Source organism: Salmo trutta, chromosome 20 (assembly GCF_901001165.1).
Source record: "Salmo trutta chromosome 20, fSalTru1.1, whole genome shotgun sequence".
NCBI lineage: Eukaryota > Metazoa > Chordata > Actinopteri > Salmoniformes > Salmonidae > Salmo > Salmo trutta.
Genome location: NC_042976.1, coordinates 1,949,067 through 1,963,490, shown reverse-complemented (window position 1 = coordinate 1,963,490; position 14,424 = coordinate 1,949,067). Strand labels below are relative to the sequence as shown.

General features: G+C 40.8%; 1 protein-coding gene across 1 annotated transcript in view; it reads right to left on the bottom strand.

Moving 5' to 3' along the window:
* LOC115156261 (thrombospondin-type laminin G domain and EAR repeat-containing protein) overlaps positions 1–14,424 on the bottom strand; it is a 50,633-nt gene that overhangs the window by 17,252 nt on the left and 18,957 nt on the right. Inside the window, exons 2-7 of the mRNA XM_029703719.1 lie at positions 10,615–10,841; positions 10,374–10,464; positions 9,277–9,436; positions 5,839–5,970; positions 5,305–5,537; positions 2,009–2,198 (exon numbers count right to left, since the gene is read on the bottom strand). Coding sequence (XP_029559579.1) covers positions 2,009–2,198; positions 5,305–5,537; positions 5,839–5,970; positions 9,277–9,436; positions 10,374–10,464; positions 10,615–10,841 — 1,033 coding nt within the window. The remainder of the gene's footprint in view (positions 1–2,008; positions 2,199–5,304; positions 5,538–5,838; positions 5,971–9,276; positions 9,437–10,373; positions 10,465–10,614; positions 10,842–14,424) is intronic.

Here is a 14,424-nt window from a genome sequence, read left to right as displayed (position 1 = left end):
ATACCCCCCAAGACAGTTTGGACATTTCACCGGTAAAATGTGAAGAATTATCATTTACGACTGACAGTGATTGTCTTTTATTTTTATTTTATTTATTAGGTATGCCTAACTTGGTGTTTGAGGGTATTAAAAATCATTGTTGCAATATGTTATGCATATTCTGTAATAGTATTCAATAGGTCTACATCTGTCGTTATAAACTTTGATTGGGAAATGATGACGGAAATATAAACAAATAGCGCTACACCACATACTGTAATGTTAAAGTCACATGTCAAACAAGCTACGTACAGGACATACACCTGAAAGCCCTTCTACCTTTTTTTGTGTATTTGGATCAGATTATCTTGGATTTTGTCATTCCTGTGGCTCTTTGCATCCCGTATCTGTGTGCACACCCTTCCCTCCACCCCTCCATCGCTCCTTCCCTCCACCCCTCCATCGCTCCTTCCCTCCACCCCTCCATCGCTCCTTCCCTCCACCTCTCCCCTTCTCCTTCCCTCCACCTCTAGACCTCTCCTTCCCTCCACCCCTCCATCGCTCCTTCCCTCCACCCCTCCACCTCTCCTTCCCTCCACATCTCCACCTCTAGACCTCTCCTTCCCTCCACCCCTCCATCGCTCCTTCCCTCCACCCCTCCACCTCTCCTTCCCTCCACCCCTCCATCGCTCCTTCCCTCCACCCCTCCATCGCTCCTTCCCTCCACCCCTCCATCGCTCCTTCCCTCCACCCCTCCATCGCTCCTTCCCTCCACCCCTCCATCGCTCCTTCCCTCCACCCCTCCATCGCTCCTTCCCTCCACCCCTCCACCTCTCCTTCCCTCCACCCCTCCATCGCTCCTTCCCTCTACCTCTCCCCCTTCTCCTTCTCCTTCCCTCCACATCTCCCCCTCTCCCTTCCCTCCACATCTCCACCTCTAGACCTCTCCACCTCTCCCCCTTCTCCTCCCCTCCACCTCTCCCCCCTCTCCTTCCCTCCACCTCTCCCCCCTCTCCTCTCCTCCCCTCCACCTCTCCCCCTCCCCTTCTCCTTCCCTCCACCTCTCCCCCCTCTCCTCCCCTCCACCTCTCCTTCCCTCCACCTCTCCCCCCTCTCCTCCCCTCCACCTCTCCCCCTCTCCTTCCCTCCACCTCTCCCCCCTCTCCTCCCCTCCACCTCTCCTTCCCTCCACCTCTCCCCCCTCTCCTCCCCTCCACCTCTCCTTCCCTCCACCTCTCCCCCTCTCCTTCCCTCCACCTCTCCCCCCTCTCCTCCCCTCCACCTCTCCTTCCCTCCACCTCTCCCCCCTCTCCTTCCCTCCACCTCTCCCCCCTCTCCTCCCCTCCACCTCTCCCCCTCTCCTTCCCTCCACCTCTCCCCCCCTCTCCTCCCCTCCCCTTCTCCTTCCCTCCACCTCTCCCCCCTCTCCTTCCCTCCACCTCCACCTCTCCCCCCTCTCCTTCTCCTTCCCTCCACCTCTCCCCCCTCTCCTCCCCTCCACCTCTACCTCTCCCTTACCATCCTGTGAAGTTATAGTGTTCCCTCTCTTTCATTGATCAAAGCTCAAAAGACCCATAAAGGGCCATAAAGGACTGCTTTTCATGAGATCTAACAAGACATCTTACAGTTATATCAGAGAAACCCCACATCAGCCTGTACACCTGCAGCAGCTGGCGCTCTGCCAGCACGTAGAAGCCCGCAGCCCCACAGCCCTTGTTAGTCCAGTGATGCCAGCAGAGAGACTGTGGACTGAGAGTAGTCAAGGAGGTATTCTTGGTTGGGCAAATCTTACTGGTCTTTAAACATTGTATTGTAATTTGCTGAGCACAATCTTTGCCTGGGATTATTGGTGGAATTTGATCCTTTTTCCCCATAATCCTTTCCAAAGTTTACAACACAGTTATAATTGGCAGACAGACTGCATTGTACCTCACCCTGTTGTCTCTTAGCTGTTCATCACATACAACATTTAGTTCAGAGTTTTGACATGACCTGTTCTGCGATTTGCCAGGGGAGGGGGATACCTTACCTCGTCTGTGATTGGCCACAGCCAGGAAATGTTGTTCCTGTATGCTGAAGGCCTCCCAGTCCAGAGCGCTGTGTGTCTTTATGGTCTGATAAGGTAGGAACATTAACTTCCTGCTGCTCCACTTGTAGATCACTGACTCCTCCCACTCCCCGCCGGGCTGGCCCTTGGAATTAGCCACTGCTAGGAACATCTGTGACAGGAGGACAATCAAATCAAATCAAATTTTATTTGTCACGTGTGCCGTGCCATTTTAAAGAAAAATACAAAAAAATTAATAAATAAATAAAGAGTAACAGTAAAATAAGAATAGAGAGACGATATAGACTTGACTGCCCTTAATTAACCAACACAAAAACATCCTGTGGCGTTCTGCATTAGCATCGAACAGCCCCCGCGATGTGCAACTTTTCAGGGAAGTTAGAAACCAATACACACAGGCAGTTAGAAAAGCTAAGGCTAGCTTTTTCAAGGAGAAATTTGCTTCCTGCAACACAAACTCAAAAAAGTTCTGGGACACTGTAAAGTCCTTGGAGAATAAGAGCACCTCCTCCCAGCTGCCCACTGCTCTGAGGCTAGGTAACACTGTTACCACCGATAAATCCACTATAATTGAGAATTTCAATAAGCATTTTTCTACGGCTGGCCATGCTTTCCACCTGGCTACCCCTACCCCGATCAACATCCCTGTGCCCCACACAGCTACTCGCCAAAGCCTTCCCCCTTTCTCCTTCTCCCAAATCCAGTCAGCTGATATTCTGAAAGAGCTGCAAAATCTGGACCCCTACAAATCAACCGGGCTAGACAATCTGGAACCTCTCTTTCTAAAATGATCTGCCGAAATTGTTGCAACCCCTATAACTAGCCTGCTCAAACTCTCTTTCATATCGTCTGAGATTCCCAAAGATTGGAAAGCAGCTGCGGTCATCCCCCTCTTCAAAGGGGGGGACACTCTTGACCCAAACTGCTACAGACCTGTATCTATCCTACCCTGCCTTTCTAAGGTCTTCGAAAGCCAAGTCAACAAACAGATTACCGACCATTTCGAATCCTACCGCACCTTCTCCGCTATGCAATCTGGTTTCAGAGCTGGTCATGGGTGCACCTCAGCCACGCTCAAGGTCCTAAACGATATCTTAACCGCCATCGATAAGAAACAATACTGTGCAGCCGTATTCATTGATCTGGCGTATTCATTGATCTGGCCAAAGCTTTCGACTTTGTCAATCACAACATCCTCATCGGCAGACTCAACAGCCTTGGTTTCTCAAATGACTGCCTCACCTGGTTCACCAACTACTTCTCTGATAGAGTTCAATGTGTCAAATCGGAGGGCCTGTTGTCCGGACCTCTGGCAGTCTCTATGGGGGTGCCACAGGGTTCAATTCTTGGGCCGACTCTTTTCTCGGGATACATCAATGATGTTGCTCTTGCTGCTGGTGATTCTCTGATCCACCTCTACGCAGACGACACCATTCTGTATACTTCTGGCCCTTCTTTGGACACTGTTAACAACCCTCCAGACGAGCTTCAATACCATACAACTCTCCTTCCGTGGCCTCCAACTGCTCTTAAATACAAGTAAAACTAAATGCATGCTCTTCAACCGATCGCTGCCTGCACCTGCCCACCCGTCCAGCATCACTACTCTGGACGGCTCTGACTTAGAATATGTGGACAACTACAAATACCTAGGTGTCTGGTTAGACTGTAAACTCTCCTTCCAGACTCACATCAAACATCTCCAATCCAAAATTAAATCTAGAATCAGCTTCCTATTTCGCAACAAAGCCTCCTTCACTCATGCTGCCAAACATACCCTCGTAAAACTGACCATCCTACCGATCCTTGACTTGGGCGATGTCATTTACAAAATAGCCTCCAACACTCTACTCAGCAAATTGGATCCAGTCTATCACAGTGCCATCCGTTTTGTCACCAAAGCCCCATATACTACCCACCACTGCGACCTGTACGCTCTCGTTGGCTGGCCCTCGCTTCATACTCGTCGCCAAAAATAGAAATATAGGATATTACAGTTCTTCACGTCTCGCTGATAGGATAGTCTCGATCGGAGCTCGTCCAGTTTGTTCTCCTGTGATTGTAAATTCACCAATAGAACAAGAGGGTAGAGGTGGATTATTTTCTCTCCGCCTTAGCTTCATCGGGGTGCCCGCACTTTCAGCCTCTATATCGGCGTCTCTTTCTCTGTCGAGTTTCGGCGATTAGGGCCTGGTCCAGGGTGAGCAGTATGTTCTGTGCCGCTGACTCCTTGAAGTAGAAATCTTAATACAAATCGAGATTAACGAACGCTGTTCTTATATCCAGAAGCTCTTTTCGGTCATGGGACACGATGTACAAAAAAAGTTAAGATCAGTGGGGGGGGGGACACACACACAAATAGTAGAATTGGTCAAGAGCCGTAAAAACATCCGCTATACATTCATGTTTACTTTATACTCTGAGTGACCATCTTCTGATGAAAATTATACTTAATTCACAGTCAAGTTTACTACAATCTTTCTTCACATCAAATATAACTTGACGCATGATCAAAGATGAACACGGTGAGTGAGAAAACACCTAATGTCTGTCCACAATGGCACCCTATTCCCTATATAACGCGCTACTTTTTCGACCAGGACCCCATAGGTCTCTGGTCAAAAGTAGTGCACTTATATAGGGAATAGGGTGCCATTTCAGACACACCCCCCAGTGATAAGTACGCTTTTTTTGCAGCAGGTATTGAAAGAACAAGGAGAACCAAACGGATTCTGACTCCTGGCTGTAATTAACTGCGAGATGACACTAAAGGGGAAGTGGGAAGGTTGTAGTCATAAATCATCATTATAACATCAGACAAAATACATTTCTGTGATTATACATGTGTGATTTACGACTGCAGCATTCAGCTCCCTCCTCCTTGGTTCATAACCACATCAAAAGACCTCTCTGTGGCCGGGGACTGGGAACACCTGTGGACATTACACAGGGTTTGTGTTGCGTTTGCTCTAGGGGTGCAGTCTCCGTTTTTCGAGAGCAGAAAGACTCGACCGGTGTCATGTTTCCCCATTACCCTCGTAGACAGTTGGTCTGAGGAGTCTTCATCCAGCAGGATAAACAGGTTGAGATGATGTCATCACAACGAGCCATGACCACTGGGAAAGTTGATCAAGTCAAACTAGTCACTAGTTGTATTAAGATGACTTTAATTCTGGGGGTTATGTCCCAAATGGCACCCTACTCTGTTTTGTAGTGCACTACTTTTGACCATAAACCACACCTAGACAGGTACTGACCTTGTTGCCCACAGTGAAGTACTTCCACGCCCGTGCTTCATAGGTGATGATGTTCTGATACACTTGAAACTTCCCGTCCACCCACTTGTAGATCCCAGAGCCCGGCTTGGCCTCGCGATTGGCTGTGGCAGCGAACAGTCCTTGGGAGGGGATGTGGAACACCTCGATGTCGAATGTTTCGGAGTTGGTGTAAAGGTCTTGGTAGTCTTCAACGTAGTCCAGACGCTCTTTCTCTGTGCATTAGAGACTAGCGTTAGTCAGTTAATCACTGATGCATCTAGGCTATAGAATAAAGTGATTATTTCTGAACACAAGACAATATTTAGACCAGGAAGAGGTTACCCTTGGTCCTGGTGTGCCCAGAGCCAAACTACCTAACATCTGCTTCCACCAATCACCTCACCAAACATAGTTGGTTAAATTCTTCACACCTGGTCTCCCATTGAAACCATGACATGCCTTTGGCACCGCAGAACCCAGGGTTGCCTACTCCTGGTCTGAAATCTATTACTTCGGGTCAGACAGAAATCTCACCTTGCAGCAGAGGCAGCCACAGTCGTCCATCACACAGAAACAAGCCTTTCTTCAGTGTGTTAAACCACAGCTGGCCCTGCTCTGCCTTGGCACAGGGGGGCTGGGTCCCCAGGGTTATACGAACTTCCGCCTCTGTTACGGAGGAGAGAGAGAGCATTGAGTCGGATTTCATTTCAATTTAAGTACATGGAATTGAATTGATCCTGATGAGCCTATTCAATTGTCGTACATGTCAGGTGGCTAGATGTATGGGGAAACAATATGGAGGTGTAATAACAGCTCCTAACCAATATGGAGGTGTAATAACAGCTCCTAACCAATATGGAGGTGTAATGACAGCTCCTAACCGATATGGAGGTGTAATAACAGCTCCTAACCAATATGGAGGTGTAATAACAGCTCCTAACCAATATGGAGGTGTAATAACAGCTCCTAGCCAATATGGAGGTGTAATAACAGCTCCTAGCCAATATGGAGGTGTAATAACAGCTCCTAACCAATATGGAGGTGTAATGACAGCTCCTAACCAATATGGAGGTGTAATGACAGCTCCTAATCAATATGGAGGTGTAATGACAGCTCCTAACCAATATGGAGGTGTAATGACAGCTCCTAACCAATATGGAGGTGTAATAACAGCTCCTAACCAATATGGAGGTGTAATAACAGCTCCTAACCAATATGGAGTTGTAATAACAGCTCCTAACCAATATGGAGGTGTAATGACAGCTCCTAACCAATATGGAGGTGTAATAACAGCTCCTAATCAATATGGAGGTGTAATGACAGCTCCTAACCAATATGGAGGTGTAATAACAGCTCCTAACCAATATGGAGGTGTAATAACAGCTCCTAACCAATATGGAGGTGTAATAACAGCTCCTAACCAATAACAGCTCGTAACCAATATGGAGGTGTAATAACAGCTCCTAACCAATATGGAGGTGTAATGACAGCTCCTAACCAATATGGAGGTGTAATGACAGCTCCTAACCAATATGGAGGTGTAATAACAGCTCCTAACCAATATGGAGGTGTAATAACAGCTCCTAACCAATATGGAGGTGTAATAACAGCTCCTAACCAATATGGAGGTGTAATAACAGCTCCTAACCAATATGGAGGTGGAATGACAGGTGGAAAACATTGATTTTAATGAATTTACTAAAGTAACAGTGGTAGGCTGCTCCACATAGAGACATTACATACATAAACAATGATGGAGGATAAAAACAGCATAAAGTTTATTATTTATTTCCACAGTGGTCCTGCCACTACTAAACCTTGCTGCTCAGTATTTCATGTCGATGTCTTGATTTACTAGCTGCAGTTGAGCTGGGGAGCTTCCAAATCAAAAAACGTACGCCCTCTCACAAAAGACGGTTCATTGTTCTGCCAAGGCAGATGAGCGGTGCCAAAACCACACTGAATCACTAATGATGAACATACCGTCAGCAGTAAACAGATAAGTACGTCTTCAATGACAGATTTCATATTCACACTCAGAGGATGACCAAGACACATCAATCAAGCTGTCTGAATGAAGTGTTGCACTTGGATTCTATTCACAATAGTAAAGTGTGAAGAGAACAAATGAGATCTTAAATACACAATTAGTGAGGGATCGTTTAGTTTTGGATCCGATAGCTATGTCCTGACGTCACGTAGAGTAACGTTCTGATAGTCTTCTTTCTGTTAAAGCCTGCACAATGTCCGGGTCCCAAACGACACAATATTCAATAAATAGTGCCCCAGAGCCCTATAGTTACTGCCCAAATACAGTGCATTCGTAAAGTATTCAGACCCCTTGACTTTTTCACCTCAAAAGAAAAATTACGTTACAGCCTTATTTCCTCCTCATCATAATGACATCACAATACCCCATAATGACATCACAATACCCCATAATGACATCACAATACCCCATAATGACAAAGATAAAACAGATTTTTTGAAATGTTTGGAAATGTATAAAATAAAAAACAGAAATACTTTATTGACGTAAGTATTCAGACCCTTTACTATGAGACTCTAAATTGAGCTCAGGTGCATCCTGTTTCCATTGATCATCCTTGAGATGTTTCTACAACTTGATTGGAGTCCACCTGTGGTAAATTAAATGTATTGGACATGATTTGGAAAGGCACACAACTGTCTATATAAGGTCCCACAGTTGACAGTGCATGTCAGAGCAAAAACCAAGCCTTGAGGTCGAAGAAATTGTCTGTAGAGCTCCGAGACAGGATTGTGTCGAGGCACAGATCTGGGGAAGGGTACCAAAACATTTCTGCAGCATAGAAGGTCCCCAAGAACACAGTGGCCTCAGCGGCAGAGACTGTGAGACTAGTCAGGATCAAGGGAAAGATGAATGGAGCAAAGTACAGAGAGATCCTTGATGAAAACCTGCTCCAGAGCACTCAGGACCTCAGACTGGGGCAAAGGTTCACCTTCCAACAGGACAACGACTCTAAGCACACAGCCAAGACAACGCAGGAGTGGCTTCGGGACAAGTCTCTGAATGTCCTTGACTGGCCCAGCCAGAGCCCGGACTTGAACCCGATCGAACATCTCTGGAGAGACCTGAAAATAGCTGTGCAGCAACGCTCCCCATCCAACCTGACAGAGCTTGAGAGAATCTGCAGAGAAGAATGGGAGAAACTCACCAAATACAGGTGTGCCAAGCTTGTAGCGTCATACCCAAGAAGACTCGAGGCTGTAATCACTGTCAGAGGTGCTTCAACAAAATACTGAGTAAAGGTTCTGAATACTTATGTAAATGTGATATTTCAGTTTATATTTGCAACATTTTTTTTTATTTTTTAAATGTTGCTTTGTCATGATGGAGTGTCAAAATGTGGAAAAAGTCAAAGGGGTCTGAATACTTTCTGAATGCACTTTATATACGGACCAGGTAATTTGAACCTGCCCCACGTCTATCAGGAGAATGGCAGTATACACAACAAGCCGGTCTCATCGCTGTGTTTTCACAGAGAGACACATGAAACACCCGACCCCTTTACATCACTGTCACAACCACTGACTCAAATCACAGATACAGTTACCCTGTTCACCATACCATCACAACCCAACTATTTACAGTTATTAAACAAATCCAAACCCAGCCAGTCATGGAGGAACAGAGAGAATCATCCACCAGGAAGATTGTGATTGTTTTGGAGAGCTCAACGCAAAACCATCCACAGGTCTACTCACCATAAGGATACAGAGGATAGAGGGTAGTATATAATCTCTACTCACCATAATGATACAGAGGATAGAGGGTAGTATATAATCTCTACTCACCATAATGATACAGAGGATAGAGGGTAGTATATAATCTCTACTCACCATAATGATACAGAGGGTAGAGGGTAGTATATAATCTCTACTCACCATAATGATACAGAGGATAGAGGGTAGTATATAATCTCTACTCACCATAAGGATACAGAGGGACTATGTCATTCCCAGTGGGTGTGATGGGCATGGTGAGCAGGGCCTGAGGGACAGAGAGGACTGCCAGTCCGGGGTCTGAAGAGGGACAAACCCGGGAGGTGGCATCTGACCCAGGCAACAGAACCAGCTGTCGCAGCAGACCCTGAGAGAGAGAGAGAGAGTTAGTAACAGACCCTGAGAGAGAGAGAGAGAGAGAGAGTTAGTAACAGACCCTGAGAGAGAGAGAGAGTTAGTAACAGACCCTGAGAGAGAGAGAGAGAGAGAGTTAGTAACAGACCCTGAGAGAGAGAGAGTTAGTAACAGACCCTGAGAGAGAGAGAGTTAGTAACAGACCCTGAGAGAGAGAGAGAGTTAGTAACAGACCCTGAGAGAGAGAGAGTTAGTAACAGACCCTGAGAGAGAGAGAGAGAGTTAGTAACAGACCCTGAGAGAGAGAGAGAGTTAGTAACAGACCCTGAGAGAGAGAGAGAGAGTTAGTAACAGACCCTGAGAGAGAGAGAGAGAGTTAGTAACAGACCCTGAGAGAGAGAGAGAGTTAGTAACAGACCCTGAGAGAGAGAGAGTTAGTAACAGACCCTGAGAGAGAGAGAGAGTTAGTAACAGACCCTGAGAGAGAGAGAGTTACGTAACAGACCCTGAGAGGAGAGAGAGAGTTAGTAACAGACCCTGAGAGAGAGAGAGAGAGAGAGTTAGTAAACAGACCCTGAGAGAGAGAGAGAGAGTTAGTACAGACCTGAGAGAGAGAGAGAGTTAGTAAAAGACCTGAGAGAGAGAGAGAGAGAGAGAGTTAGTAACAGACCCTGAGAGAGAGAGAGAGTTAGTAAACAGACCCTGAGAGAGAGAGAGAGTTAGTAACAGACCCTGAGAGAGAGAGAGATAGTAACAGACCCTGAGAGAGAGAGAGAGTTAGTAACAGACCCTGAGAGAGAGAGAGAGAGAGAGTTAGTAACAGACCCTGAGAGAGAGAGAGTTAGTAACAGACCCTGAGAGAGAGAGAGAGAGTTAGTAACAGACCATCTGCCATAGAGAGAGGAAGGGACCAGACTTAAGCATGCAGGAGGACGAAGAGAGAAACTCACAGAGAACATCCCTTTCCACCGTCTCCTGCTGCCGATGTAGAACCTGGAGTGGGCGGTGCAGAGATCACTGGGGAAAGGCTTCTCATAGACCCTGGGGGGAGAACAAAAACCCTCATTTAAACAAGGGTGTCGTAGTGTGTGTGTGTGTGTGTGTGTGTGTGTGTGTGTGTGTGTGTGTGTGTGTGTGTGTGTGTATGTGTGTGTGTGTGTGTGTGTGTGTGTGTGTGTGTGTGAGACTCACAGCTCCAGGGCCGTACCGCAGTCCACTCTGAGTGTAGCATAGCGCCCGGTGACGGCCACCACCACTGTGTGCCAGTGGTTGTCCGCCAGCCGCACTTCCTTAAACGTGATCCGTTTCCTGCCTGTCGGACCCTGGAACAGGAAGTGGAGCCTCTCCTGAGAGACAAGCAGACCAATCAGCAGCCGGTCTGACTCCTCCTCCACCAACGAGAAGATGTACTCGTTCCTCTGGAGGACAGGAGACAGGACGTACAGTATGAAGGAGAGACACTAACGAGTAATATATATTCTACTATACTACTCAGTGTATATTAGAACTATATTAGAACTATATTAGGACTATAATACTCAGTGTATATTAGAACTATATTAGAACTATTAGAACTATAATACTCAGTGTATATTAGAACTATATTAGAACTATATTAGAACTATACTAGAACTATACTAGAACTATACTACTCAGTGTATATTAGAACTATATTAGAACTATATTAGAACTATAATACTCAGTGCATATTAGAACTATATTAGAACTATACTAGAACTATACTAGAACTATACTACTCAGTGTATATTAGAACTATATTAGAACTATTAGAACTATAATACTCAGTGTATATTAGAACTATATTAGAACTATATTAGAACTATACAGAACTATACTAGAACTATACTACTCAGTCTATATTAGAACTATATTAGAACTATATTAGAACTATATTAGAACTATATTAGAACTATACTACTCAGTGTATATTAGAACTATATTAGAACTATATTAGAACTATTAGAACTATATTAGAACTATATTAGAACAATACTACTCAGTGTATATTAGAACTATATTAGAACTATATTAGAACTATAATACTCAGTGTATATTAGAACTATATTAGAACTATATTAGAACTATACTACTCAGTGTATATTAGAACTATATTATAACTATATTAGAACTATAATACTCAGTGTATATTAGAACTATATTAGAACTATATTAGAACTATTAGAACTATATTAGAATTATTAGAACTATATTAGAACTATAATACTCAGTGTATATTAGAACTATAATACTCAGTGTATATTAGAACTATATTACAACTATATTAGAACTATATTACAACTATAATACTCCGTGTATATTAGAACTATATTAGAACTATATTAGAACTATATTACTCAGAGTGTATATTAGAACTATATTATAACTATATTAGAACTATATTAGAACTATAATACTCAGAGTATATTAGAACTATAATAGAACTATATTAGAACTATATTAGAACTATATTAGAACTATAATACTCAGAGTATATTAGAACTATTAGAACTATATTAGAACTATATTAGAACTATAATACTCAGAGTATATTAGAACTATTAGAACTATATTAGAACTATATTAGAACTATAATACTCAGAGTGTATATTACAACTATATTACAACTATAATACTCAGTGTATATTAGAACTATATTAGAACTATATTAGAACTGTACTACTCAGTGTATATTACAACTATATTAGAACTATATTAGAACTATACTACTCAGTGTATATTAGAACTATTAGAACTATATTAGAACTATAATACTCAGTGTATATTAGAACTATATTAGAACTATTAGAACTATATTAGAACTATAATACTCAGTGTATATTAGAACTATATTAGAACTATATTAGAACTATACTACTCAGTGTATATTAGAACTATATTAGAACTATATTAGAACTATTAGAACTATATTAGAACTATAATACTCAGTGTATATTAGAACTATATTAGAACTATATTAGAACTATTAGAACTATATTAGAACTATATTAGAACTATAATACTCAGTGTATATTAGAACTATTAGAACTATATTAGAACTATTAGAACTATTAGAACTATATTAGAACTATAATACTCAGAGTGTATATTACAACTATATTAGAACTATTAGAACTATATTAGAACTATATTAGAACTATTATAACTATATTAGAACAATAATACTCAGTGTATATTAGAACTATATTAGAACTATACTACTCAGTGTATATTAGAACTATATTAGAACTATATTAGAACTATACTACTCAGTGTATTACAACTATATTAGAACTATATTAGAACTATACTACTCAGTGTATATTAGAACTATATTAGAACTATACTACTCAGTGTGTATTAGAACTATATTAGAACTATAATACTCCGAGTGTATATTACAACTATATTAGAATTATAATACTCAGTGTATATTACAACTATATTAGAACTATATTAGAACTATATTATAACTATATTAGGACTATAATACTCAGAGTGTATATTAGAACTATATTAGAATTATAATACTCAGTGTATATTACAACTATATTAGAACTATATTAGGACTATAATAGAACTATACTACTCAGTGTATATTAGAACTATATTAGAACTATAATACTCAGTGTATATTAGAACTATAATAGAACTATATTAGAACTATATTAGAACTATATTAGGACTATAATACTCAGAGTATATTAGAACTATATTAGAACTATATTAGAACTATACTGGAACTATAATACTCAGAGTATATTAGAACTATATTAGAACTATATTAGAACTATTAGAACTATATTAGAACTATATTAGAACTATATTATAACTATAATACTCAGAGTGTATATTAGAACTATATTAGAACTATATTAGAACTATATTACAACTATATTACAACTATATTACAACTATATTAGAACTATTAGAAGTATATTACAACTACATTACAACTATATTAGAACTATATTACAACTATATTAGAACTATACTACTCAGTGTATATTAGAACTATATTAGAACTATATTAGAACTATATTAGAAGTACATTACAACTATATTACAACTATATTACAACTATATTACAACTATATTAGAACTATATTAGAACTATACTACTCAGTGTATATTAGAACTATATTAGAACTATATTAGGACTATAATAGAACTATATTAGAACTATTAGAACTATATTACAACTATAATACTGAGAGTGTATATTAGAACTATATTAGAACTATATTAGAACTATTAGAACTATATTAGAACTATATTACAACTATATTACAACTATATTATAACTATTGGAACTATATTAGAACTATATTAGAACTATATTACAACTATATTAGAACTATAATACAACTATATTAGAACTATAATACTCAGTGTATATTAGAACTATATTACAACTATAATAGAACTATTAGAACTATATTACAACTATATTAGAACTATATTAGAACTATACTACTCAGTGTATATTATAACTATATTAGAACTATATTAGAACTATTAGAACTGTATCAGAACTATAATACTCAGTGTATATTAGAACTATATTAGAACTATAATACTCAGTGTATATTAGAACTATATTAGAACTATATTAGAACTGTACTACTCAGTGTATATTAGAACTATATTAGAACTATATTAGAACTATATTACAACTATATTACAACTATATTACAACTATATTAGAACTATAATACTCAGTGTATATTAGAACTATATTAGAACTATAATACTCAGTGTATATTAGAACTATATTACAACTATATTAGAACTTTTAGAACTATATTATAACTATATTACAACTATATTAGAACTATAAGAACTATATTAGAACTATAAAACTCAGTGTATATTACAACTATATTAGAACTATATTGGAACTATAATACTCAGTGTATATTAGAACTATATTAGAACTATACTACTCAGTGTATATTAGAACTATATTAGAACTATATTAGA